This window comes from Glycine max, chromosome 15 (genome assembly GCF_000004515.6).
Source record: "Glycine max cultivar Williams 82 chromosome 15, Glycine_max_v4.0, whole genome shotgun sequence".
Taxonomy (NCBI): domain Eukaryota; kingdom Viridiplantae; phylum Streptophyta; class Magnoliopsida; order Fabales; family Fabaceae; genus Glycine; species Glycine max.
In genome coordinates, this window is record NC_038251.2 from 4,209,846 (window position 1) to 4,233,739 (window position 23,894).

Consider the following 23,894-nt stretch of genomic DNA (forward strand, 5'->3'; position numbering starts at 1 on the left):
TATTGATTGACAATTTACAAACTCTTTACCCTGTGCATAAAAGTTTGACTCTCATCAAAGTTAAATAGCTTACCGTATCATTAGATATATTATTTACTTATTTTACATTGCTTGCTTAATCGAGTTAAAAGAAATTACTGTAAAGGGTTTTATAAAATAAATTTGTTTTTGTTATCTTTTGGGACAAGAGCTCTCTCAAGGGGAAAATGAGAGAATTAATAGGAAGATAGAGAGAGAGAGTTTATGAGGCTATAAAGTTTTGCTGACTTTTGAAGTCTCTGACAAGTCCCCACCCTACCCGAGTTTATAAGAACTATGAAACCTCAAAACAGCTGTATATAATCATCAAATTAAACAAAGTGTGTCTGTCAGCATAGCATAGCAAATTAAACAACAAATACTACAAAACTGCAAAGTCAATAAGGGCAACCTCTGCCTTTTGCCACCCATTGCAGACCTGACTTTCTCAACAAAACCAGACGGTGTTGCACCCTCCAAATCCAATCCATCTTCTATTCTCTATTCTCTTATTAATAACCTCTTTCTTTTGGTCTTCTCTGTGACTTTCTCTTCATTCATCCACTTCTTAGACCGATCTCTCCTCTCATTTTCCTCCAAAAAGTTCTAGTTTTTTAGCCTGTTGATCATCTGGGTGGTGGAAATTTTCCTGTTTGTCCCCTCCTTATCGGGGAGGGTTGTTAGAATTGCTTGCTTGAGTGATCGGAATGTTTTTCTCATAATTCACAGTTCTTGGAGAGTTTTGGAGTTTCTCTGACGTCAACTTTTTGTGAAATTTTCGCTTTTGAAGATTTGCACAAGAGTTACATGTTGAGTGATAGAGGGGGAAGGTGACGTGTGGCTGAATTATTACATGGATTGTTTCTGTTGCTTCAACAATCAGGTGAGGATTTCTGGCCTCTATTAAAGTTTTTTTTTTTAAAAAAAAAAATTGTCTTTGGAATAATAAACCTTCATGCATATACAACTTAACGTTTTAGGAGATTACCATGTATTTTAGAGGAGCCTTAGATGCAGCGTTTGTCTATTTGAGGATTGAGTTTTGCTGGGGCAGTGAATGGCTCAGGACTATCCCAAATTTTCTTTTTCTAAGCTTAATTGATAATGAAAATTGAAACATAAGGATTGTTTCTAAGCTTAATTGACAAAGCTAATACTGGCTTGTTTCTTGAGTCTTAACGAGAGTTTGGTACTTAACTGTGCTGGAGGTAGTTTCAGCATTCAGCATTTGTTTTTGCAGTAAGCTAATTTTGTGAGACAAGGCTCATTTCAAATGGTTGCTTTAAACACCAAAGTTGTCTAATTAATATTCTTTTGACCCTTGGATGTTTCGTGAGTGGTTTTTGGTCTACTTATGAGCAAGGTTTTAAATTGAGGTCACGTTGCGGTTTTTGTCACAATTCTTGATATTGCGGGGAATTGCAGAGAAATGCAACTGTTACAACCACAATTGCGGAAAAAAACCTTGTCGAGGCAGCCAAAATTGCAGTTGTGGACCATTCTGTAAAACCTTGAGCATGAACTATGTTCTATTTCTATCTTCTTTGGTTGTTGGTGCTGATAAATAGTTAATATTCTGGGGTTGTGCCATTTTAAGTTTGACACTTCTTAACAAGATGGAATTATAATAGTACAGAGTGTGTTTCTCTGTTATATTTCTGAATGTTGTGCTTATTGTCAACTTCCTATTTCCTTGTTTTGCATTTATGCTATGTTCCCTTTTATAATCAACCACGCATCTTTGTCTTTGTAGTAATTTCTTTATAATTTCAACCATGTTCCTTGTATTGCATTGCATTTGTTATGTTAAACAGTAGATTCTTTTATTATTGTATTTTAACTTGCATAGTTTTAGGCGGTACGCACTTCATGTAGCTCTGGCAAGGGCAAGAGCCATCAGGGCTCAGTTAAGTATGGCTTTAGCCTAGTTAAAGGGAAAGCAAACCACCCAATGGAGGACTATCATGTAGCAAAAATCGTCAAGCTTGTAGGGCAAGAGTTAGGACTTTTTGCTATATATGATGGACACTTGGGAGACAGTGTGCCTGCCTATTTACAAAAGCATCTCTTTTCTAATATCTTGAAGGAGGTGAGTTATTGAACCAGACTAAAAATTATCATGTATTGATTATTACCTTAATCACATTTGATTCCTCAGACAAAGGGACAAAGTTTTCCCCCTTTTTCTCCTGACTTTCCATACTCTTTTTTTATGATCAATATTAACAGTATGAAATATAATCTGGTTGAACTTGATATCTTGATGAAATTTGTAAACCTCTTGTCAGAAAAACTTGAGTTTGGACTAATTTTCTTTTTGAATCTTTGTAATGCCTCTTGACATAATTTTATTTTTGAATTACGAATTGTACTCTTAAATATGATGGATTATTCCAGGAGGACTTCTGGACTGATCCAGCCAGTTCCATCATTAAAGCCTATGAGACAACAGATCAGACCATTCTTTCTCATAGTTCTGATTTGGGGCAAGGAGGATCGACTGCAGTGACTGCAATTCTTATTAATAATCAGAAGTTATGGGTAGCAAATGTTGGAGATTCACGAGCAGTTTTGTCAAGGAGAGGGGTGGCTGAACAGATGACTATTGATCATGAGCCCAATACCGAGAGGGGCATCATTGAGAACAAAGGTGGCTTTGTCTCAAACATGCCAGGTTATTTAATAAACCTTAATGAGTTAATGTGTGAGATATTGCTTACATGTTCATTGTGGGATTTATCTTGTCATTCTATGAGCTTTCAATAATATGAAGTGCTTGGGAAAAGTATTTATGCATCATGAGTCTCATTTGCATTTTCAAAGGGGAAGGAAAAGGCTTTTGAAAAAGGGGGGGGGGAAGGAAAAGACAGAGAGATATACATTTTACTTTGTTTATAAAAACACTTTGCTAAAATTAGGTTGAAGGCACATGCTTCAATGGAGATTTACTTTCCTCTGTTGATCAAACTTTCTGGAAGTATTTGTTCAAATTCTTTGTTTCTATCTCTTTCTGGTTTGCAAGACATGTATATGATACTACCAATTATATACAATCTGGAAAGTAAAATTAGGGTGTTGCTAGGTGCACCAAGCATTTTATTAAAATATTAAAATTGTCCCTACGCTTTTTTCGCATTTGTGATGGGTGTGTGTGAGGGTGGTCCGTAAATCGTACGGATCAAGTTGATCCGTAAAGTTGATACGGATCAACTTGATCTGTAAGCTTTTTACGGAACAATATGGATCAACTTGATCCATAGAAGTCTTACGGATCAAGTTGATCTGTAAAAAATTTACGGATCAAGTTGATCCGTAAGACTTTTACAGATCAACTTAAATGGCTTACGGATTAAGGATATTTTTGTCATTTCACCTTAAGTGCTAGGTGCACCAGCAATAATGCTGGGTGCACCTAGCAACACCCGTAAAATTATCACTTTTGCTTAGAGGTGGGTAAACAGCCTGCCCCATGAAGACCTGTCTGCATTGGCACGCAATTTTAACGGCTCAGGCTCTCCCGGTCCGTAGTTTAAATGGGCTAATTTTTCTTGGTCCATGTTCGTCTGCAGTTAAACAGTCCACGAAATTCACAATCAGTACTTAAATTATTTCCCACTATAGATAGCAAAAGGAGTGACATGAAATGAGTTTTAATAATTTAAGGACTGTTTGTGATATATTTTAAATCATGGACTAAATTGCAAACGATGTACATTTTAGATTCTAGACATCTAAGTGTAAGATTTTAGGCATATCTCATTCTTTTTGCTGGCAAGTGGCAACTATTGAAATATACGATCATACTAATGGAAACTTGTAATATTAGTCAATTATTGAATCTCTGTTATAACTTTGGGTGTAAAATATTTTTTTTTTCTGATTAAAAAAGTCCCACTTTTATGTAATTTCCTCTATGAATGTATTTCCGTGAGGTCATTGACTTTGACTTTACAGCAACTGTTCATATCTGTTAGCTACATGCCTACATCACCCATAATAACAGATACAAATGCAATTTCAAGTGTTAATAACTATGTGGTGGATCAAGGTTAGAACTATGAGGTTCACTTATACAGAGCATAGACATTGTTCTCCAATAAGTATCGGATGCCTCACGAATCCTAATCAGCGATCACTGTATGTCTCATTCTACCGTAATTTTTTTCTTAAAAACCAGAAAATAAAGATTAGGAAAGTTTTAGAAGTAACAATTTCACAAACTGAAACTCTACCCTCAGGAAGGTTTATAGCTGTTAGAGACCCGGCATCAAACCAAAGTTTTGGCATGTTAGTATTGAAGTATATTATTTGCAACATTAATACGAGTCCTTTTTGTTTGTGTTGTGTAATTTAGACTAATTTGCTCATTTTTGGGGGGGTATATCAGGAGACGTTGCAAGAGTAAATGGGCAGCTTGCAGTTTCTCGAGCATTTGGAGACAAAAATCTAAAATCACACTTACGATCTGATCCTGATATACGATATGTTGATATTGACCTAGATGCTGAGCTTTTGATACTTGCCAGTGATGGTCTTTGGAAGGTTAACCACCAATCTAATATCTTTCAGTCCATCATTTCTTAAAATTATTTGTGCATGCTCTTAAAATATCAAATAAATGATATTGACACTGACAATGTAAAGAATTTTTATACTGACATCTAACTAGAAACTATCATGTAAGAAGTTTATTGCGTTCTACAATTGCAGTGTAAAGAACTTTTCTGATTGAATTTATTGCTTAAATATTAAAGTCTAAATTATGATTATTCATTGCAGGTAATGGCAAACCAAGAGGCAGTTGATATTGCACGAAGGATAAAAGATCCACAAAAGGCAGCTAAACAACTAGTTGTCGAGTCATTGAACAGAGAGAGTAAGGATGATATTTCGTGCATTGTAGTTCATTTCAAGGGATGAAAAAGGGAACACAACACAGCACAACTACTCCCTAAGTTTTCTTGGTATATATTTGATCAATATCCCCTCTCATTTTTTTTTGGAGATCTCGTGAAATCCATTTTCTACAACATAAGTTTTTGCTCATTCCTCTGTAAAATTGAGGTTCTTCAAATTAGGTGGTGCCATTTTAGTATCTCATGATTTGTTTTGTGTAGATTATTACCATCATTTTTCTTTGTAATTTGCATTATTACATGGATCAGTGTGAAGATGGGCATAGCTTTTACATTTATGCGTTTGTTACAAACACAATTTACGACTTACTTGAAATGTCCTACTAATTTTCCGCGGCTACAATTTAAGTGACGACCGCAACTGTTCGAGTTATTATTATCATTATTTTGGGTGGAATATATTTGAAATTTATTTGATAAAACAAACTATTCATTGAAAGTGTAATAATTTGATAATATCATTTAATTAGAAATTATTATTATTTATGTTAAATTTGTTGATTTTTATAATATCATCTTAATAGTCATATGGGTTTGAATCTTGGATGGAAAGGACGTGGATAAAAAATCTTACTAAAAATAACTAGTCAAATATTTTGATAAAAAATAGTTATTAATAAAGTTTATAGATATCTTAGTATTATGATGATCCAAAAATGAAGTTTCATCATGCATTCCTTTATTTAGAATTTTAAATTTAAAACTTCTTTGGAAATTGTAGAATTAAGTTGAAACTTTAAAATTTCATTTTTGAAATGATTTTTCTTTTACAAATAAACTTGATTAAATCATTTTAAATTTTCTTCCTGTCAAAAATAATCAACCGAAATTAATACTATTAATTTTTATTCAAAATTAAAAAAAATCATTATTTTTCTCATCTTCACATATTGACATATACTAAATGCTTCAATTTTTTCCCTTCAAATTTTTACTAAAATTTATGACTTCTAAATTTTTAATTTTTTTTCTACACTTCAAATTCATCAGAAATCTCTAGGTGTGAATCCTCTCTTGATGATAAGTGTCATGTTCTTCTAATAAGCAATTAAAACGTTAATTTATGTTTGAAAATGTCATTTACCCTTTCTGCCCGATAATCTATATGGGTGGGGGTCTTAAACTTATTAAATTTTTAAGGACTTTTAGACCTCTTGTAGGTGGTTTGATTTGCCACATTCATCTTTCGAAATTATTTATGAGAGTCAAGTGAGTTCTCTTGCATGAGATTTTGCTTACATATCTAAAATACTTGTAAATATTAGACGCGCACATGACCTCTAAACGCACATTAACGATAACAATAAAAAATTATGAGAGTATAATGTGATTGATTGACCTTTAACATATGCAGAATATCTTTGATTCATTTAACTTGGTACACTAATTATATTGTGTGTCATGTTTTATTGTCTAGTTCATATAACTAGCTACATTGAGTATATTTAAAATAAGAACATGAGAAATTATTAATTTTAAAACATTTTCTTTAACATTTGGAAATGTGTGGGGATTGTTGAATATTTTGTTTGATATTTCAAAAGGTTAACATTTCTAATTAATTAATTTAAATAATATTTTTTAAATAATTAAACTAATTAAGTTTTTTGTGAAGTATTAAATTAATTAAGTGTTGATCCAAAATATAATTATTTGACTTTGTCATCTTTGACTTGGTCTCAAGTTATCTTTAAACACGACTTAACATAATTTTCATTATAAATATTTATACTTCAAAGGTTTTTCTAAGATTGACTCTCACCTTTTTCTCTTCCTCCAATTTCCTCTGAGAGAATTTGGGTTCACATTAAAATAAATCTTGATAGTTTTGCTTCAACTATTGTTTGGATAAACATGTTAAATCTTGAGGAATTTATGTATCATGCGGATAAGTACTCGATGGTAGTGCACAATCATGCTTTAGGCTAATTTTATTTGTGAATTTGTGATGGATTGGTAGTTCACTAGTTCTTACTGATGGACAACTACAACAACTATTTAATTACTAAGAACCTGTCCATTTTATGTATTTTTTTAGTTGTAAGTCTAAAAAACAAGTCTACACTGTAATATAGACTTCTTAATTGATACGTCTCTTTATTACAAAAATCAATAATATTTTAAAAAATTACAATCTTATCATATATCAAAGTCCACGATTAAATAATATATATATATATATATATATATATATATATATATATAAATTAAAATACCATTTAATAAGCAACGTATTTAAATTAAATTAATTTAATAAGTCCAAAATGAAAATATCAAAGCTTCTGACTAAACTTTAAATAATCACATAGCGGAAATAAAGAAAATAAGAACAATGAGTAGAAAAATGACACCAAAATTTTTTAACATGAAAAATCCTTTCAATGTGAAAAGATAAGTCATCTCTTTTTTCATTAATGTCTTAAGTGACATGACATGTGAAGATCAACGTGGTAGATCTACGTATGCGAAAGTGAGTAGCACGTATTGAGCTAACCAATTTGTTAGTTTACTCTTTTTTGTTTTTACATCTAAAAGTCACCACACAACCACACAAAGTGACCATTAAGGTTTTTCTTCACTTTACCATTGCAAGAGAGAAGAACGTGAATTCCAACCTTCGTAATTGTTTTCCTTTTCGCCATTTGCATTATTGGTGGCCAACGGTGACGACACAGCGTCAAATAGTGACATTTCATTTGTGGTTGTTGTTTAAACATGATATCTTCCTGTGCGTTGAAGACGAGTGGCTATTTTGTAAAGTAAGATTGTATTTTGTTACTCCATTGCACCACAAATGCATGAATGAGAATGCACTAATTAAACCCTTTATTTCCCGACCATAGTTTGAAAAAATGCATGGGTGTCTTGATGCATGTAAGAAGAGATTCAAAGTTGTTGCATACCATTTATTGGTCTTGATGGATGTTTTTTAAAGGGATATTATGAGAGTTGATTACATTGTGTTGTTGGACAAGATGCTAACAATGGAATTTTTCCTATAGCATATGCTATTGGCAATGTTGAAGATAAATATAATTGGAAATGATTTTTGACTTTGTTGCATCAAGATCTAGGTGATTAGTTTGACAATGTGCAACGACATCAATTATAGTAGAATTTGACTAATGCATGGAAGTTGTAAAAAGGAAGAATGATTTGACTATGATGGATAAGCAACAATTTCCTTTGTTATGTTATTTTGAATAATAAATTCATTCTTAACTTATTCTTTTTTGAAATTTTCTGCTGTGATAATATTATGTTGTATGTATAGTTAGAATCATGTATGTTAATTCATGATTTGGTGTCTTTTTTTTTTGTTTTGTTTTGGGTATTGTCATGTTACAAATTTTACTATTATTTTAGCTCAATTATGAATAAAATTTTAAGTTTAATGACAATATTTTTTTTAGAATTTGATCTACAAGCAAATATGAATTTCAATTTTACAAGAATCCCTTCTTAACTACTTTGAATTTGGTCTAAAACATCTTCCTCATCACAATTTGGATATGTTATGAATATGATTTTAATTATATTAATAAATGTCATTTTAAATTCACGTATTGCACATCATTTTATCATTAAATTAAATATGTTGAAGATCAAAATGTCATTGACTAACAACATATTACCATGAAATTAGAAAAAATAAACTTCTCCTCAAAATAGTCCTTAGGTTCGTAAAATACAAAATCAACATTTAAAAAAAAATTCATTAACAATTTAGTCCAAATTATTGTTGGCTAATGTAAAAAATCTCCCTAAATACAAATATGTTGACTTATCACATAAACTTTCACGTGTCATGTATATGTTAAACTTAATAAAAACAAAAATAATTTCACAGTTGTACTAAATTGTTGGTACAGTTATATTTTTGTTGATTAGATTAATCATTTTCATAACCGAGGAACGAAATTATCAGTCACTGAATATAAGTTATAAGAATGAAAGTCACCATTTAGCTGTAACTTACCATTTTAAAAATAAAAGAAAAGAAAACAAAGTGGGAATGCTATGACCAGATTCGCGCGAATCTACGTTTGCGCATGATAGCAGTGACATTCCCTCTAAAACCCTTTCTTTTGATTACCTCTATTGTGTTTGTGTCAGATCACATTCACGATCATGTCTAAAATGTTGAAGAAGGTCAATCCCTCCAACCCTAAACTCTGGCTCCTCATCGGAATAGGACTCGTCGGCGCGGTCGTTGTTGTGGCCGAGACCCGGCGGCGGCGACGCCGGAAGCTCCCCAAACCGGACTTCGGTGCATTCGTAGAGCGTTTCGAACTTCTCCCCATTCCTCAGCCCAACCAAACGCAAACGCTCTCTGCTCTTACCTTCGCCATCAAAGACATGTTCTTTTCTTCCTCCATTTCCTTATTTATTTCCCTCTGCTTCAAATTTTAGATGAGCTGTAATAATTGTATGTTTGCGGCAGATTCGATGTGAAGGGGTATGTGACGGGGTTCGGGAATCCTCAGTGGAAGAAGATGCACAATGAGGCCGGGAAGACTGCGATTGTCATCACCGCTCTCCTCAGCAACGGCGCCACTTGTGTTGGCAAGACTGTTATGGATGAATTCTCTTTTGGGTATGTTATGCGTGTAAGTGTGTAACCGTTCATTTTCATTAAGACATTAACCTTTTGGTTCTGAACGAGTTTACTTTACGCATCGTGGGTTGTATTGCAGGATTTCTGGTGAGAACAAGTTTTATGGAACGCCAACCAATCCTCAAATGCCATCTTCTATCCCTGGAGGTTCCTCCAGTGGTTCGGCTGTTGCTGTTGCTGCTCGACTCGTCGACTTCGCTATGGGTGAGTTTAGTTTACTTGCTTATCAAGTTATCATTCATTCAAAAATGCTATTTCTCGATATATATTCTCACTTATTAGCCTACCTATTCAATGTAACAAACAATCAACTCCTCTATTTTGTTTGGGGCTTTGAGACTGCTCTTTTGTTCAAACCTGGAAATTGGAAAGTGGCTTTTTTGTTTTTTGTTTGTTTGTGTGTGTGTGTATTATTTGGTCTTCTTCAGGGGTAAAATGAGTTTTAATTTTCTGACACTTGATAAAAAATCAGCTCCATGGTTGTGGTGATCTACACATTTTATTTTCATTGTTGCATGTATAAATTTCAGGATTGTAGCTCTTAGTTTATTATTGTGATCTTGTTCATGCATTATTGCAGCATGGCTTGCCATGCAGAGTCTGTCTCTTTCTAATCAATATTAGGGTTAATGGACACTTACAAATTGCAATTATGTTGTGCTTATAAAAATCATTTGCTTGAATTTTCTCTCTCAAGTATGTGAATGTGGAAAAATATTGTTTCTGTAGGTACTGATACTACGGGATGTGTGAGAATTCCAGCAGCATTCTGTGGTATTCTTGGCTTTCGACCATCTCATGGGGTTATATCCACCATTGGAGTTCTTCCAAATGCACAAAGCTTGGACACTGTTGGTATGATGCAGAATTATGTGACTTTGTGACTATGCTTTTAATTTTGTCATGTATGATGAGGTTTTATTTCATAGAACTATCCACATATACCTTTTATCTCTTTCAAATCATTGAATTCTGTATCATTTTTCCATATGACCAGTATTATGTGGAGAAAATTGAGAAATTAGATACATAGGTAAATAGGTTAATAAATTTACAGAAGAATCCTATATAACAAAATATGGTCAGTAGTGCTTTCTAGTTTCTACAGTGAAATGTCTTGTACATATGCTTAAAGTCTTGGTCTCCCATCCCAGTGTAATGTATGACTACCTTAATTAGAAATTACTGCTCAGTGTGTTGAATTGGGACTCGACTATTTCTCTTTTTTTTTTTATTTGCAAAATATTTTAATATTCTCTTCTTTAATCTTTTATTTCCTCATTGCATAATTGCATTGTAGGATGGTTTGCTCGGGATCCTTCTGTCCTACATCGAGTAGGACTTGTTTTACTTCCATTGAATTCTGTGGAGCTCAAAAGAACAAGGCGTATTATTTTTGCTGATGATCTTTTTCAATTATGTAAAGCTCCTTCACAGAAGACAGTATATATTATTGGGAAAGCTATTGAGAATTTGTCTGGTTGTAAGTTTCCGGACCTGTGAAGACCTATTTGTGATTCCTTTATTAATATCTTTTATGGTTGATTAACTTGATTGTTAATACCTAGTGGAATGAGGCTTTTGTTGTTGTTGTAAGTTTGATTGTTAATACAGTGGGTGAAAAAATTCTGACTGTCTTGATCAGATGAAAAGAAAATTTGTATGTATTATGAACAATGAAGTCTTTTGGTCCTATTGGTTTTGCAGATCAGTTTCCGCAGCATATGAATCTTTGCCAGTATATTGCTTCTAATGTGCCCAGTCTAAAGGAGTTTAGGGAGAAATTCACACACCAACAAAATGGAGTTTCTATATTGAAAGCTCTCACTTCGGTTATGTTTTATTTACAAGGGTATTCTAATATATCCTATTATATTTTTTCATTGGATTTATGTTATGTTATACTTTAAGTTTTTGTATGGTTGATGATTTATCATATCCTCTTTTAATACATATGTTGCATTTTAGATTTTGTTTATATAGCCCTGTAATTGCAATTTCGCATCTGCTCTTCAGATATGAATTCAAAACCAATCATGAAGAATGGGTTAAATCTGTCAAACCCAGGTTAGGGCGTGGTATGTCTGAGCGTGTTAATGCAGCCATGAATGCTACACATGATAATATAAAAACCTTGTATAAAGTAAGAACTGAAATGTGGGGTGCATTTCAACATTTGTTAAAGGTACTGTAATATCTGCAGTAATTTTGTCAGTAATGCTCTAGTGTAATGTTATCAAGTTTCAAATGATGTTAAAACTAGGATGGTGACCTGTGCAATGCATAGAGTCATATTGCGTATAATTTAAACATAAAAAACAAGAATATTTTTTATTAAAAAACTGTAAAATTAAAAAATATTTTAAATATCCATGATTTACTTTATCATCAAATTATTTTAGGTATAAGTAATTTTTTATTTATTGTTAAAACTATTAATGTTAAATATAAATTAAAAAGTAATTAAATAAAATATTCTTGTATGAATCAGAATATTATGTATGATGATGAAATTATCATTTTCATTCTTTGGAATTATGATCTACATAAGAAAATAATTATAGTAGGATTGTGCAAATATTTTTATGGAAAAATATTCAAATACAAACATTTATGAAATTATAATCTTTTATTTATACCTCTGTTTTGATTCTCCCATAGGATGATGGAATACTAGTTATTCCCACTGTTGCAGATTATCCATTAAAGCTTAATACAGAGAAAGGGTTTTCTTCTGAGTTTGGTGACAGAGCTTTTGCATTATCTAGCATTGCTAGTATTTCTGGATGTTGTCAGGTAATCAATCTTAAGGCTCTGAAGAATGAATATTTTCCCTCTTCTCGTTTTTTATTTATTTTGCGGAAACTTTGGTTGATTTTTATATTTTCTGATGCATCATTTACAGGTTGCAATTCCATTAGGATGTCACAATGATTGTTGTGCCTCTGTTTCACTCATCTCAGCACATGGAGCTGATAAATTTCTTCTTAATACGGTTTTGGATATGTATTCAACTCTTCAGGAGCAAGTTAGTGTTGCTTATGCTTTGCCACTGCCGGATACAAATGGTAGTATGGGAACTTCTGAGCTTTTGAAGGAGAAGGTTAGTTGTATTTCAGCATTTTGTTTGTTAGGATCCGTAATAAAAATTCTTGTGTAAATAAAGTCATCTTGCAAAACACCATGAGACTTGATCATTTGATTAATTAATGAATGTGAACTTGAATGTTGGGTTCTACAACTATTAAAGCGAACCTAGAGCTTAATGATACCTTGTTTGTGGGCTGCTCAACTAAATATATACTTTTTGTTATATTTCTACAAAATTATAATTGTAATAAATAATTAAAGTGTCAAATATGTTTTTAGTTTCTATAAATTATGAATTTTGGTTTTAATCTTTCAAAAAAAAATTCCATTGCTTTTGGTCCTCATTTTTTCCCCCAAAATGGTCCTTATAACCATTTAGTGATGACGTGACATTTATCCAGAAATGCCATGTGAGCAATGACATGTGATGCGACATGTATTATGTGTAGATGCATGCCCCATCATCAATAAATGGCGATAGGTACCATATTCAAAACTCTTAAAACTTATAAGGATTAAAACTAGCAATTTTTTTTTGAAGGGCTGAAACCAAAATAATAAGATTTTATAGGAAATAAAAAATTATTTAACCCAAATTTACTTTTAATTGTAATTTTATATTTAAAAGTTTTAAAACATTTATAAATTATAATTTGAATCAATTAAATTAAAAAATACATAACAATCCTTACTGTGTTTCAAGATGTTTTAAGCACACAATTGTCGTGTAGTAATTTGAAAATATTATCAAGGGTAAGTTTGCTGCTGCTCATTAGTATCATGGTCAGGTTTCTTTTGAACTTTTTAGTGAAAGTTAAAGGTTTTTAAGTTTGTGGTCTGATTCTGTCATTTGTATGTGGAAATCGATTTTATTATTTATGAAACTTTTTCTTGAATAATGAAGGGATTTATAATATTTTCTTATTTGAAATTTTCTTCCTCGAGGAATCTATAAATTATTTTGTTATTATTCAGTACATGTGTGCTTGCACTAGTTTAATTTAAGAACAGCTTTTATATAAAATCTTGGGTGGATAATTGAATCTAAATGTATAAAAGCTTCTCAAGAAGGGTCAATTGTTATATATGGGGAGAAGGTGTTGGATTGGTGATAGGTTTTCAGGATGTGGCATGGATCACTAAAAGGCATCTCTTCAGGGAAATGCGGCCTTTAAAGGAAGGCTGTGGAATAAGGCTGTTGATTACTACACTGAGGCTATTAACTTGAATGGGACAAATGCGACTTACTACAGCAACCGGGCAGCTGCTTACCTAGAGTTAGGATGGTACGAGGTTTCTCCTGTTTTTACAATTGGTAGTTTCACAGTTTTTCTGTGTAATTGGTGTATACCCTGTGAAATTATACAGCTTTCAGGAAGCCGAAGAGGACTGCAATATGGCCATATTACATGATAAGAAGGTGAGAAGATGGGCACATGAGCGTGACTGACAAAATCATGAAAAACTTGTATTCTAAACCTGCCATGTATAATAATAATTAATGAACTCTAATAACTATAAGTCATAGGTAGGGTATTCCTAATATTATGCTAAATGTTTATCTTCTAATACCTCAAAATGCTGGTTGCATCATCTTACCTGATGGGCATCCATCCTAGGAGCTTAATAGTGTGCTAATCATCATTGGTTTTAGCAATGTACATTTGCTAGATCTCTATATCTTGCTGTCCTTATATTTTGACATCTGAATCTGTACAAATATCTACAGTGCATATGGATGTTATTCAGGATTGTTGTGTATTGTTAATTTGTTATTGTTATTTTACTGCAGAATGTGAAGGCATATCTGAGACGTGGAACTGCTAGAGAATTACTACTTCGTTATAAGGAGGCTCTAAAAGGTATGCCAATTTTTAAAAAATTGTCTGGCACGTCATTTGGATTTGATTTAGAATGCTGGAGGAGAATTGTTGACAAGGACATGTATCATAGAACAGCCATTACAAGGAAATTTGGACGTTTTAGTTGTACTCAAATCTTGCACTGGAGTGGTAGGACCAGTTGTTTGTTGTGTTTCGTAATATCCATTTTTGCTGTATTTTAACTGCCGATTCTTGGCTCGTTGTCTGACCAATAGCATTGACTTTTATCAGATTAAAACTGGGTCTATTTGATAGTTCTTCTGGACTGTCTACCTCTTTTATTCTTAATGCTGTTCCCTTTCCTGTCATTTCTCATGCTATGCAGATTTCCAGCATGCTCTCGTTCTTGAACCACAGAACAAGACTGCTAGTCTTGCAGAAAAAAGACTCAGAAAATCAACGAGTTGATACAAGCTGTTCTTTCAACACTGACCTTCCTCCTCCTCCTGGAGAATGTTAATAGCTCTGGAAATATAATATCGGCTCCTTTCTTGCACTTTATACCTTGGATGTGATTGTGAAGAAGGTAAGTCGAAGAAAAGGGGCAGACTAATCTTTGTTGGTGGGATGCTCCATTTTTTGGTCTCATTTGGGAATTTTGTGGTAAAAAATATTATTCAATAATGAATATAAGTGTAGACCCAAGTATATGCTGTCTCACCTCACCTTTTCTTCTCCCCCCGTCCCCCTTCTGTGTGTGCGTGATAAAGTTTTGTCTGCATAAGAGCTTGGCCTAACAGCCTCTTGTACATTTTAAGTTTTACTCTATAATACTTTTGATTGTGCAGAAAGGAAATTGGTTTCTTTTTCATTCTTAAGTGTCAGAAGACTCAGAATCACGGATCTTAACTTAGGCCCTTGACATAAATACATCCAAAATACTTCGATCAGAATTTATGTAGATATACATAGTAATCATCGTAACTTTTCAAAACATCTTAGTTACATTGCCATTATGTCCATATGGTTACAACTCAAAATAAAGAGGTTTTCCCTATCTCTATCTCTCTTCCAATAGTGTTGCATTATATTGTAGTTTTGAAATAATTTCTATCGTATGCAATGGAGGTCTATCAAAATAATGAATAAATTCCTAGGTAGATCAATAAATTTCAAGAAATTATCTACTCAACTAGTAAATCTTAGGGGAAAAAGAAAAGAATAGGATTAGTCACAAAAAATTAGTGAAAACATAATAAATAAAGTGAACAAGAAGTAAAAATGCAAATATAGCATGGGCTTTTATATTAAAAAAAACTTAACATTGTGTTTGGTAGAGACTAGATGGGTAAAAGGAATGAAAAAGAATATAGAGAGATGAAAGAGAATAGGAGAGAAAATTAAGATTGTTTGATTGAGATGAAAAAGAGTGAAAAAGAGACAAAATATTTGAATTGAAAATTAAGATTTCCTCTCTTGAGATTTCATGAACTTTCATTGCAATAAATAAGACTATATAAGACTATATACACTTAGCGTCCTAGGTTGCATTACTTCATTGCAATAAATAATGGTTATAGGAATTGAATACTTAACTCATACCTTTGTTATAGTAATCTGTCATTCTAGGAACTATGAATATTCAATTTATAAATTGTATTCTCTCTTTCTTGAAGCAAATAATGCTTAATTACAAAATTCACTATGAATCATCAATTCTACATTTAAAAAATATATTATCAAAATTATTAAGAACCACAAAAAATAAGTCCAAACTATTAAAATAAATATTATACTTATCTTCATTATTGAATTACTCGAAAAAATCATATTCTGAGACATTTTGTTTTGAAATTCACTCTTTATGAAATTTACTCTTTAAAAATTGTCTAAGCAATTGAGAAAGCGCAATTCCAATTTCAATTTTCGTAACACCCCGATACTATTTACGAGTATTTAGCATTGTTTTCTTCTGAATTGTTTAATTCAATTTTAAAATACAAAAATAGGGTCCGTGTTATTTTTTTCTTTTGCTTCTGTCGTGTAACTAAAAAAAGAAAAGAAAAAGAAAAGTTAAGAGTCTTGCATGTGTGTCACATGAAATGACAGTCCGCGTTTCTTGCATTGCAGTTTCAGTTCGTGTCGTGTTAGCCTGCCCTTACCTCGTTTTCTCCGTACTCATCTTCTTCACTTTCCTAAGATTAATGAAAATCAACCACACCCAGAAAAAAATCAACAGAAAAACGCCAACGTGCCCACTTGCTTTTCTTCACCAAGATCCATTTTTTTCCACCCGATCCATTAGTTAATCAACGTCTTCGATTAATTCCATTCCTATGTTGCCCAAACTCTCAAAATGCATCAGCTTCACCGCTTCGCGGGACTGGTTGTACCGTCATTTGTTCGCCTCCGCGGGGCTCCGGTCGGTGGCCACCGACCTCGGCGAAGGAACCACCATGCATTGCTGGGTACCCAAAATGCACAAGCCATGCAAGCCAAGTCTCGTACTTGTTCACGGTTTTGGCGCCAATGCGATGTGGCAATACGGGGAACACATTCGGCACTTCATGGGGCACTTCAACGTGTACGTGCCAGACCTTGTGTTCTTCGGCGAGTCCTTCACGTCTCGACCTGAGAGGAGCGAGTCCTTTCAGGCGGAGTGCGTGGTGAAGATGATGGAGGCTCATGGGGTGCACAAAATGAGCTTGGTGGGGATCAGCTATGGTGGGTTTGTGGGGTACCGTGTGGCTGCTCACTTCCCTGAGGTGGTGGAGAAGATTGTTCTTTGTTGTGCTGGGGTTTGCTTGGAGGAGGTTGACATGGAAAATGGTTTGTTCAGGGTTTCCAATTTGGATGAGGCTTCCAGCATTTTGTTGCCACAAACACCGGACAAGCTCAGGGAATTGATGAAGTTGTCCTTTGTCAGGCCTGCCAGGGGTGTGCCTACTTGGTTCCTTCAAGATTTCATTCAAGTAATTAATGCCTTTGATTTGCTTTTCTTTCTTTTGGGTTGCCATATTCTAGATGTTTGCTTCGTGTTCAATGGAAAATATATGATGAATAATTAGGACACTATTTGAGATGATATATCCACCCTCTTAGAGTATGTTTGGAAATCAGCTGAAAAATTACTTTTGAGATAAATGTACTTTGATCAAAGGATCATGTCCCTTTTTTCTTTTATTTTACTTTTATTCGTTGGATCTATATTGGAATGCTTGTCATAACAATTTCAATTGCAAATCAAACATGCATATAAAAACGGTCATCACGATTTCGACAGCAACGTCAAGATTTTTTGTGTTTGTGACTGAATCTTGACGCCTTTGTGACCGTGATTCGACTGCAATATATTGTGGCCACATCAATTGCATTTGTTTGCAATTTCTTACAATATCAAGGATCGAAACGAAAATGTAACCACAGTTTAAAGCCTTGGATATATCGTATATGATATATGCTAGAAGATACCCATAAAAATGTGAATCCTGCATTAGCATTCAACTCTGGGTGGTTGTATACGATCTCTTTTGATTTGTAGTTTACATTCTTTTATGTATATCAAAATTTACTTGAAAGTTGAAAATTGGCCTCAGATATGAAGTTTGATTGTCTTGTACTAGTCCTTATGGCGTGAACTTAATACTGCACTCTCTCTTTGTCATGTGAAGCAATCAGTTTTTATTCAAGGCTCATCTGGGTATCAATATTCACCGATTTTGGACGTTACACCTCTACTTTTCAATCATGTTTGTGTTTATTACTTTGGACAGGTGATGTGTACAGACTACATTGAACAGAAGAGAGAATTGCTTGAGGCAATACTGAAAGGTCGGCATCTTTCTGATCTTCCTAAGATCCAACAGGTATAGCCATTCTTTATTTCTTTCTAAACCATGCCTTTAGTTTTCCAAACCTAGTGAGATTTGGCTCGGTTGTCATTATCGTTAATACTCTTAGATTTTATAATACACTGTACTGTGTGTGTGTTTAACTTTTTTTCCTTGATCAAACATGAACAAGGGTTTTGTAGCTTGTTAATGTTGTTTATTTATCATCTATTTTTGTTTAATGGAATCCATCCAGCACTGTAGAAATAAAAGAGAGGAAGGGGGATAGGGATATCTTCAACACTGAAAATGCCTATCCACCTGTTACAAGAGCTATTAAACAAACTTTACTAATTCCCAAATAATTGTCATCTTCTAATTTTGAGATGCATTGATTTGTAGAAAAACACCAAGCAAGTAGCTTATTTGCTTCACATTCTTTTGAATATTTATTTATTTGAATATTGACACTATTGTGGGTTTACATTGGAGCAGCCTACTCTAATTTTGTGGGGAGAGCAAGATCAGATATTCCCTCTGGAGTTAGGACACAGATTAAAAAGGTGAGATTTCAATTTCAGTGGAAGTTCATGTCGTTACATTCAAACATAATCTGAAACTAGTAAGTGTGGATGTCTCTTTGGAGCAGGCATATAGGGGGAAATGCTCAAATGGCAGTCATCAAGAATGCAGGGCATGCAGTGAACCTAGAAAAGGCCAAAGAGTTTGGTATGCACTTGAAAGCATTCCTTATAGATTCTAATACTACAAAGTCATGTCCCACCTCACCGTTTTCTGCTGGGGGGAATATTCATTTTTAACTTTATATCATTTAGAAGGTGATTTCAGCTTCCTACAGATCCAATTTTCGACATATTCTGGGGGAATTACTCTTTTTCCTTTTCTTTTTGGTGGGGGGAGGGGGGGATTATTAATTTTTATTTTGTTGATTTAATGCAAAAAAAATAAAATAAAAGGCTTCGTGTGCTAGTTTCTTCCATTTTTTTTTGTCACAGTTGGACGAGAAGGAGGTTCTGTGTTGTTTATGTACTTTTGTTTTTTAGAACATATGTACAATTGACTAAAAAATCTCAATATATACATATATTACTTTATTTTGCTCTGCGGTTGAGCAGGGTTGTACTTGTATTGGTGTGGTGGTCAACTATTAACCATTCCTCATCAAATGCTGCTGCACAATAGCAGGACTAATGTGTATATATACTCACTCCTTCTCTAATTATATACTCACTTCAATTGCCACTAGCAAGGGCCTTCCGCATTGCATGCATTTTACTCTTCGAGTATGCTTCCGAGGATTTTTTTTCTTCAATGAAGATGAATTTTTTTTATTTATTAATTTTTAAATAAAATACATTAAAAATAATAATTATGGAGTGGCACACAAATCCACCACTCCTCTTTCGTACAATATTTCGTGCATAATACTTTCGTAACATTAAACATTTCTCTAGTTAAAAACTTAAAAATCTAAAAAGCATATTAAAAAGTTTATTATTTTGGAAAAACAGTAAATATGCACTAATTACTAACACTCATTTAATATATAATAAGTTTGATGATTTTTATCATAATTATCTTAAAAATTATTTATAACATTATTTTTTATTAACTGTGCATAGATTTTAATTGTTTTTAAAATTAATAAAATTATAGCCAACTATTCACAATGAGTTGATGCTATGATTATTTTGTCGCGTAGAAATATTAGTTGACCGCTTAGGTAAATATTTACAATGATTTCTAGAGAATCAGAGAATGTTTGTGTAACGGTTTGTAATGCAAACAAACGTTGGCAAAAACATCCAATTAAATTATTTCTTTTGCATTTAGTTTGTATAGTGAACAATTAGATTTATTTTGAAATTCGTGTGAAAACAAGTTGTAAACATACATTCGGTCTATTTGACTCGTTTCTCAGTTGAGTCCCTAAACTACTCCAAAAAAATATTTAGTGCTGATGGGAAGACAAAAATTAAACTTGGGTAAAAATAAAAGGCAATAAAATAATAAAGACAACAAAGATAAATGCAAAGTAAAATGAAAAAGTTTGGTTGATTGACTTGGGCCCTAAAAAGTATGTAGAAGTCCTATTTATATTACTAAGCACTGAACCTTCCCTATCTACCAGATTTTTTAACAACTTGTTAACGGTTTCAATTTTCAAACATGGTTGACTGTTACGTCAACTAATTTTACAAGGGATCATCAAACTTACTAACTATCAGATTTTTCAACACACTATCTCCATTCAACTGTCATTATCACTATCACCTTTCCAACGTACATCGTCACAATTTAAATATGCTTCTAGCAATATCAAATTTCTCCGACGATGATAAAAAAGGGTCCTGCAATGTACCAAAGAAAAGAATCCAATTTCATCGTTAAATTACATTCAGGAACTACCCAATTATGAATTATAATGGATTTTGGATGAGTTGGATAAACAAAGAAAAGTTTATATAAATTCTTGATGCTGCTTCAAAGACATAACACTTAACTCCTTTTATATATCACAGATTATGTAATTTTGGGCATAAAACACAAATGGTAAGTGATAAAATAAGATTATGTGCTTTAGAAATTGAAAAAGAAGAACATTGATTTTAGAGAATCTAAAACTTTTTTATCTTTGTGGTTCATACTTCATACTGATTTGTCCTTGCTGTAGGGTGCGTATAACAATGCTTGGATGCAAGAAAACCAGATACTAAAAGATTCTTTAATAAATGGTATATCTTATACATTATTGGAAGGATAAAATCCACTTAAACAGGATTTTTGAATATTAGTCAAATAATTTACACTCTGCTTAAAAGCTTTAGCCTTTATTAGATTGGGGACAAAGAATGCATTTATACGAGGTAAAATAATGCTATGGCCAATGATGAAGGTTGACTGCTAGTGAAGACAATTGGATTAGATTACTGCTAAACAAAATCTTGGATTGATAACACTTAAAAGCAATTGCAACTAAAGAAGATGGAAGCCTACCTGGTCAATTTTACTTTGAAAAATACGTTTCAAGAAGCTGTTACAGAAATTGCTTTGGTGAATCTTTCCAATTTCCTCATGTATCTTTTCTAGTAAACCAACATATGTTATTTCATCAGAATGTTCTCTGATTATTTTTGAGAAAAGATATGTCAATATACCGTTAAACCTGTTTCCATCAAAAGCCTGCACAGGTTGGTCAGTACTCACAATTCAAGATGTGAAATTTATTGCATTGCATTTCATCACAGGGAGGAGGCAGATGGAAATATATACCCAAGATTCTTACCGCGGTATCAGCAGCCATCAGACTATCTTTACAAGCACTGAGGCAAATAGAAAGTCCACCATTTGTTTTTGTCATAGGTTTTTTACTATGGGGTGGTTTGCTATCCTTCCAATTCCAACTGCCTCTGCAAGCATGCAAAATAGACCAATTAGTTGGCTTTTAAGGGGCAAGAGTGAGGTTGGTAGAAGCATAAAATCAAACGAAAGAAAGCATTAAATATGTTACATGTACTTACTTTTCTTTTTTGCAAAGATACATAAGATCAAGTGTTGTTCCACTATGACAAGCATCAATGACAGCATGAAGTGTGACACCTTTCTTGAGTGGTTGAACAATGGTAGAATTTATATCATTGTCAGTGATCATTCCTTCTCTCACAAAATCAACAGGACAAATAGTTTCATCAAGCCCGTCAATTTCATCTCCTTTGCAATATTCAGGTTGTTGCAGACCATGTCCAGAGAAGTAGAACACTAATGAGTCCTCCGACTTGCAGTCCTTCACAAGCCACTTTAAGGATTCCAGTATGTTCCTCTTTGTTGGAATTAAATTGGCGTCCTTCTCTTCTTCTGCAATTTACTAGGTTTTGAATAAAATTAATCTGTATCTTTCATTATCACTACTAAAGCTGGCAGTGGAACTTCCTAATTTCTATGTATTCTTAACAATCATACACAGGGAAAGTTCAAGATCTGATGAAAGATGACTGAGACCTGTTGATTTATTGGCAAACTTGGTTCAACAAAAATCGCAAGCAATAGCACAATACTAAGACTTTCAATACAGATATTGATCATCTACTATAATATATAGTCGAAGATAGTCATACACATATATACACACACATTTTGTCATAAGAAGTATTTAATTGTTGTTCAGAAGGATCTTTAAGTTTTATTTTGCTACGCATTCAAAGAAAAAGGAAACATAAAAAATAAATAAAATTGAAATAAATCAAAAAATTCACATACCAATTAAAAATGGACTCAAGGAGATACCTGTGAGGACACGTATGCACCCAATTGGGAATTTAAATTTATCAAGAAGTAGATTTTTCATGTTATTAACATCATTAATGGTTCCTTCTAGCTTGAATTTCCTTTTCCCGTATGTAACTCCACATATAACTGCACGCTTGTTACCCATCGTCATGGATAATGACAAGGAACAACTAGCTGAAGGTGGCAGCAAAGCTCCATTTGGGTAAGCATTATTCAGTTGATCATGTTTGAAGACTCCACTGTCTTTCCTTGATTGCTCAGAACCTATAGTTGAATTGGTGACACTATTACATTTATAGCAACGGTATGCATTTGTGATTTTAGGTAATAGAAACTTGCGTTGGCAACCACTGCAGGTAAGTTTTGCTTCCCCAGCAAGCTTTGAACTACTAATCTTTGAAGAAACAAGGCAACGAGCCGTACTAGTGTTTGTCGGGAAAGGAACATCCTTTCTCGAGTTGTAGTAGTTCAAAGCATCAATCTTTGGGGAAACAAAGCAGGTAGGTGTTGCTTCCCCAGCATGCTCTGAACTATTAATATTTGGGGAAACAAAGCCTTGAGGTGTAGTTTTTGGAATATAAACGTACTTTCTCGTTGTTCTAGATTTATCCATTTTTTGAACGTTAGTTTTCTCTGCATGCCAAACATGCAACAACCAGAAGGGTATATATAGGAGACTAGTATATGTATATTGAGCAATTAAGATAAGGCTGCAGGATTGACAACTCTGACCTTTGTTCATGCGTTTCACTTGGTAAGAGTTTTTTTAAAAAAAAAAGCAAAACAAAACCCATTTATTAACTAAAGAAACGAGAGATTTAACACAAGGAATGTTAAATCTGGTAACAAGAAAGATCGATACAAAGTTTAAAAATTAAAAAAGCCTCCCAAGTAACGTAACCAAGGCCCTCCTGATGATAGATACATAACAAAACATAAGCCACACACCCTATCCAATATTCCGGGAAATAAAAATCTTTCAGATAATTCTTTTGACTCAAAAAACCTTTATGACTAAAAAAAAACATTTACAAATACTTATGTTACATTTACCTCACTCTAAAAGCATTAATAGAATAGAAACTGAAACCTATCAAATCCAAAATCTTTGGGTTATAGATAAGTATAAGGAAGAAAGATACTGAGGATAAATAGAATTATAGATAGATAGATAAAAGTATCATAGAAAAATAAAACTCTACCTTTTATTCTCTCCTATCGCGTTCAACATACGCTTTTTATCCATTATTCCCACTCACTTTATACATAATCAAGAACCAGATACTCCTAA

The 23,894-nt window shown here is 33.2% G+C and overlaps 4 protein-coding genes across 8 annotated transcripts; 3 read left to right on the forward strand and 1 right to left on the reverse strand.

The window, feature by feature from the left end:
* The first annotated feature begins 329 nt into the window (after positions 1 to 329).
* On the forward strand, positions 330 to 5,208 carry LOC102667117 (probable protein phosphatase 2C 10). 3 transcript variants are annotated; one of them, XM_006597286.4, is made up of 5 exons: positions 330 to 901; positions 1,874 to 2,107; positions 2,416 to 2,692; positions 4,406 to 4,560; positions 4,798 to 5,208. In XM_006597286.4, the coding sequence occupies exons 1-5, from the start codon at positions 872 to 874 to the stop codon at positions 4,936 to 4,938; spliced, it is 837 nt and encodes a 278-aa protein (XP_006597349.1). In that variant the 5' UTR covers positions 330 to 871; the 3' UTR covers positions 4,939 to 5,208. The 3 variants fall into 3 exon arrangements, with proteins under 3 accessions (XP_006597349.1, XP_014623638.1, XP_040865812.1); XM_041009878.1 differs by having other exon boundaries at positions 773 to 901; positions 1,868 to 2,107; XM_014768152.3 differs by lacking the exon at positions 1,874 to 2,107.
* A 3,695-nt stretch (positions 5,209 to 8,903) lies between these two features.
* Positions 8,904 to 15,316, forward strand: LOC100819548 (outer envelope protein 64, mitochondrial). 2 transcript variants are annotated; one of them, XM_006597287.4, is made up of 13 exons: positions 8,904 to 9,295; positions 9,379 to 9,531; positions 9,632 to 9,756; positions 10,282 to 10,407; positions 10,853 to 11,035; positions 11,260 to 11,404; positions 11,569 to 11,737; positions 12,214 to 12,348; positions 12,458 to 12,655; positions 13,801 to 13,928; positions 14,011 to 14,062; positions 14,435 to 14,504; positions 14,851 to 15,316. In XM_006597287.4, exons 1-13 carry the CDS (start codon positions 9,066 to 9,068, stop codon positions 14,931 to 14,933), a joined length of 1,797 nt encoding a protein of 598 aa, XP_006597350.1. In that variant the 5' UTR covers positions 8,904 to 9,065; the 3' UTR covers positions 14,934 to 15,316. The 2 variants fall into 2 exon arrangements, with proteins under 2 accessions (XP_006597350.1, XP_006597351.1); XM_006597288.4 differs by having other exon boundaries at positions 9,155 to 9,295; positions 9,379 to 9,544.
* Positions 15,317 to 16,572: 1,256 nt separating this feature from the next.
* Positions 16,573 to 19,438, forward strand: LOC100820081 (monoacylglycerol lipase ABHD6). The gene is made up of 4 exons (XM_003547037.5): positions 16,573 to 17,437; positions 18,239 to 18,331; positions 18,791 to 18,858; positions 18,945 to 19,438. Exons 1-4 carry the CDS (start codon positions 16,802 to 16,804, stop codon positions 19,114 to 19,116), a joined length of 969 nt encoding a protein of 322 aa, XP_003547085.1. The 5' UTR covers positions 16,573 to 16,801; the 3' UTR covers positions 19,117 to 19,438.
* Positions 19,439 to 20,352: 914 nt separating this feature from the next.
* LOC100795758 (metacaspase-3) lies at positions 20,353 to 23,664 on the reverse strand. Of its 2 annotated transcripts, XM_003547587.5 has the most exons (5): positions 22,601 to 23,661; positions 21,838 to 22,171; positions 21,603 to 21,726; positions 21,314 to 21,499; positions 20,353 to 20,667 (listed from the first exon to the last, which is right to left on the reverse strand). In XM_003547587.5, the coding sequence occupies exons 1-5, from the start codon at positions 23,343 to 23,345 to the stop codon at positions 20,608 to 20,610; spliced, it is 1,449 nt and encodes a 482-aa protein (XP_003547635.2). In that variant the 5' UTR covers positions 23,346 to 23,661; the 3' UTR covers positions 20,353 to 20,607. The 2 variants fall into 2 exon arrangements, with proteins under 2 accessions (XP_003547635.2, XP_014622918.1); XM_014767432.3 differs by lacking the exon at positions 20,353 to 20,667 and having other exon boundaries at positions 21,348 to 21,482; positions 22,601 to 23,664.
* Positions 23,665 to 23,894: the final 230 nt, after the last annotated feature.

What these genes read in the sequence shown, in the direction of transcription:
- LOC102667117 (XM_006597286.4), top strand. Translation starts at nt 872, where the DNA reads ATGGATTGTTTCTGTTGCTTCAACAATCAG. An exon ending in TCTGTTGCTTCAACAATCAG is followed by an intron (nt 902 to 1,873) that starts GTGAGGATTTCT and finishes GCATAGTTTTAG; the next exon opens with GCGGTACGCACTTCATGTAG. An exon ending in TTTCTAATATCTTGAAGGAG is followed by an intron (nt 2,108 to 2,415) that starts GTGAGTTATTGA and finishes GGATTATTCCAG; the next exon opens with GAGGACTTCTGGACTGATCC.
- LOC100819548 (XM_006597287.4), top strand. Translation starts at nt 9,066, where the DNA reads ATGTCTAAAATGTTGAAGAAGGTCAATCCCTCCAACCCTAAACTCTGG. An exon ending in TATTGAGAATTTGTCTGGTT is followed by an intron (nt 11,036 to 11,259) that starts GTAAGTTTCCGG and finishes TTGGTTTTGCAG; the next exon opens with ATCAGTTTCCGCAGCATATG. An exon ending in GCTTACCTAGAGTTAGGATG is followed by an intron (nt 13,929 to 14,010) that starts GTACGAGGTTTC and finishes GAAATTATACAG; the next exon opens with CTTTCAGGAAGCCGAAGAGG.
- LOC100820081 (XM_003547037.5), top strand. Translation starts at nt 16,802, where the DNA reads ATGTTGCCCAAACTCTCAAAATGCATCAGCTTCACCGCTTCGCGGGAC. An exon ending in TCCTTCAAGATTTCATTCAA is followed by an intron (nt 17,438 to 18,238) that starts GTAATTAATGCC and finishes TACTTTGGACAG; the next exon opens with GTGATGTGTACAGACTACAT. An exon ending in TTAGGACACAGATTAAAAAG is followed by an intron (nt 18,859 to 18,944) that starts GTGAGATTTCAA and finishes TCTTTGGAGCAG; the next exon opens with GCATATAGGGGGAAATGCTC.
- LOC100795758 (XM_003547587.5), bottom strand. Translation starts at nt 23,345, where the DNA reads ATGAACAAAGGTCAGAGTTGTCAATCCTGCAGCCTTATCTTAATTGCT. An exon ending in TATCTTTGCAAAAAAGAAAA is followed by an intron (nt 21,727 to 21,837) that starts GTAAGTACATGT and finishes GCATGCTTGCAG; the next exon opens with AGGCAGTTGGAATTGGAAGG. An exon ending in TGATGGCTGCTGATACCGCG is followed by an intron (nt 21,500 to 21,602) that starts GTAAGAATCTTG and finishes CAACCTGTGCAG; the next exon opens with GCTTTTGATGGAAACAGGTT.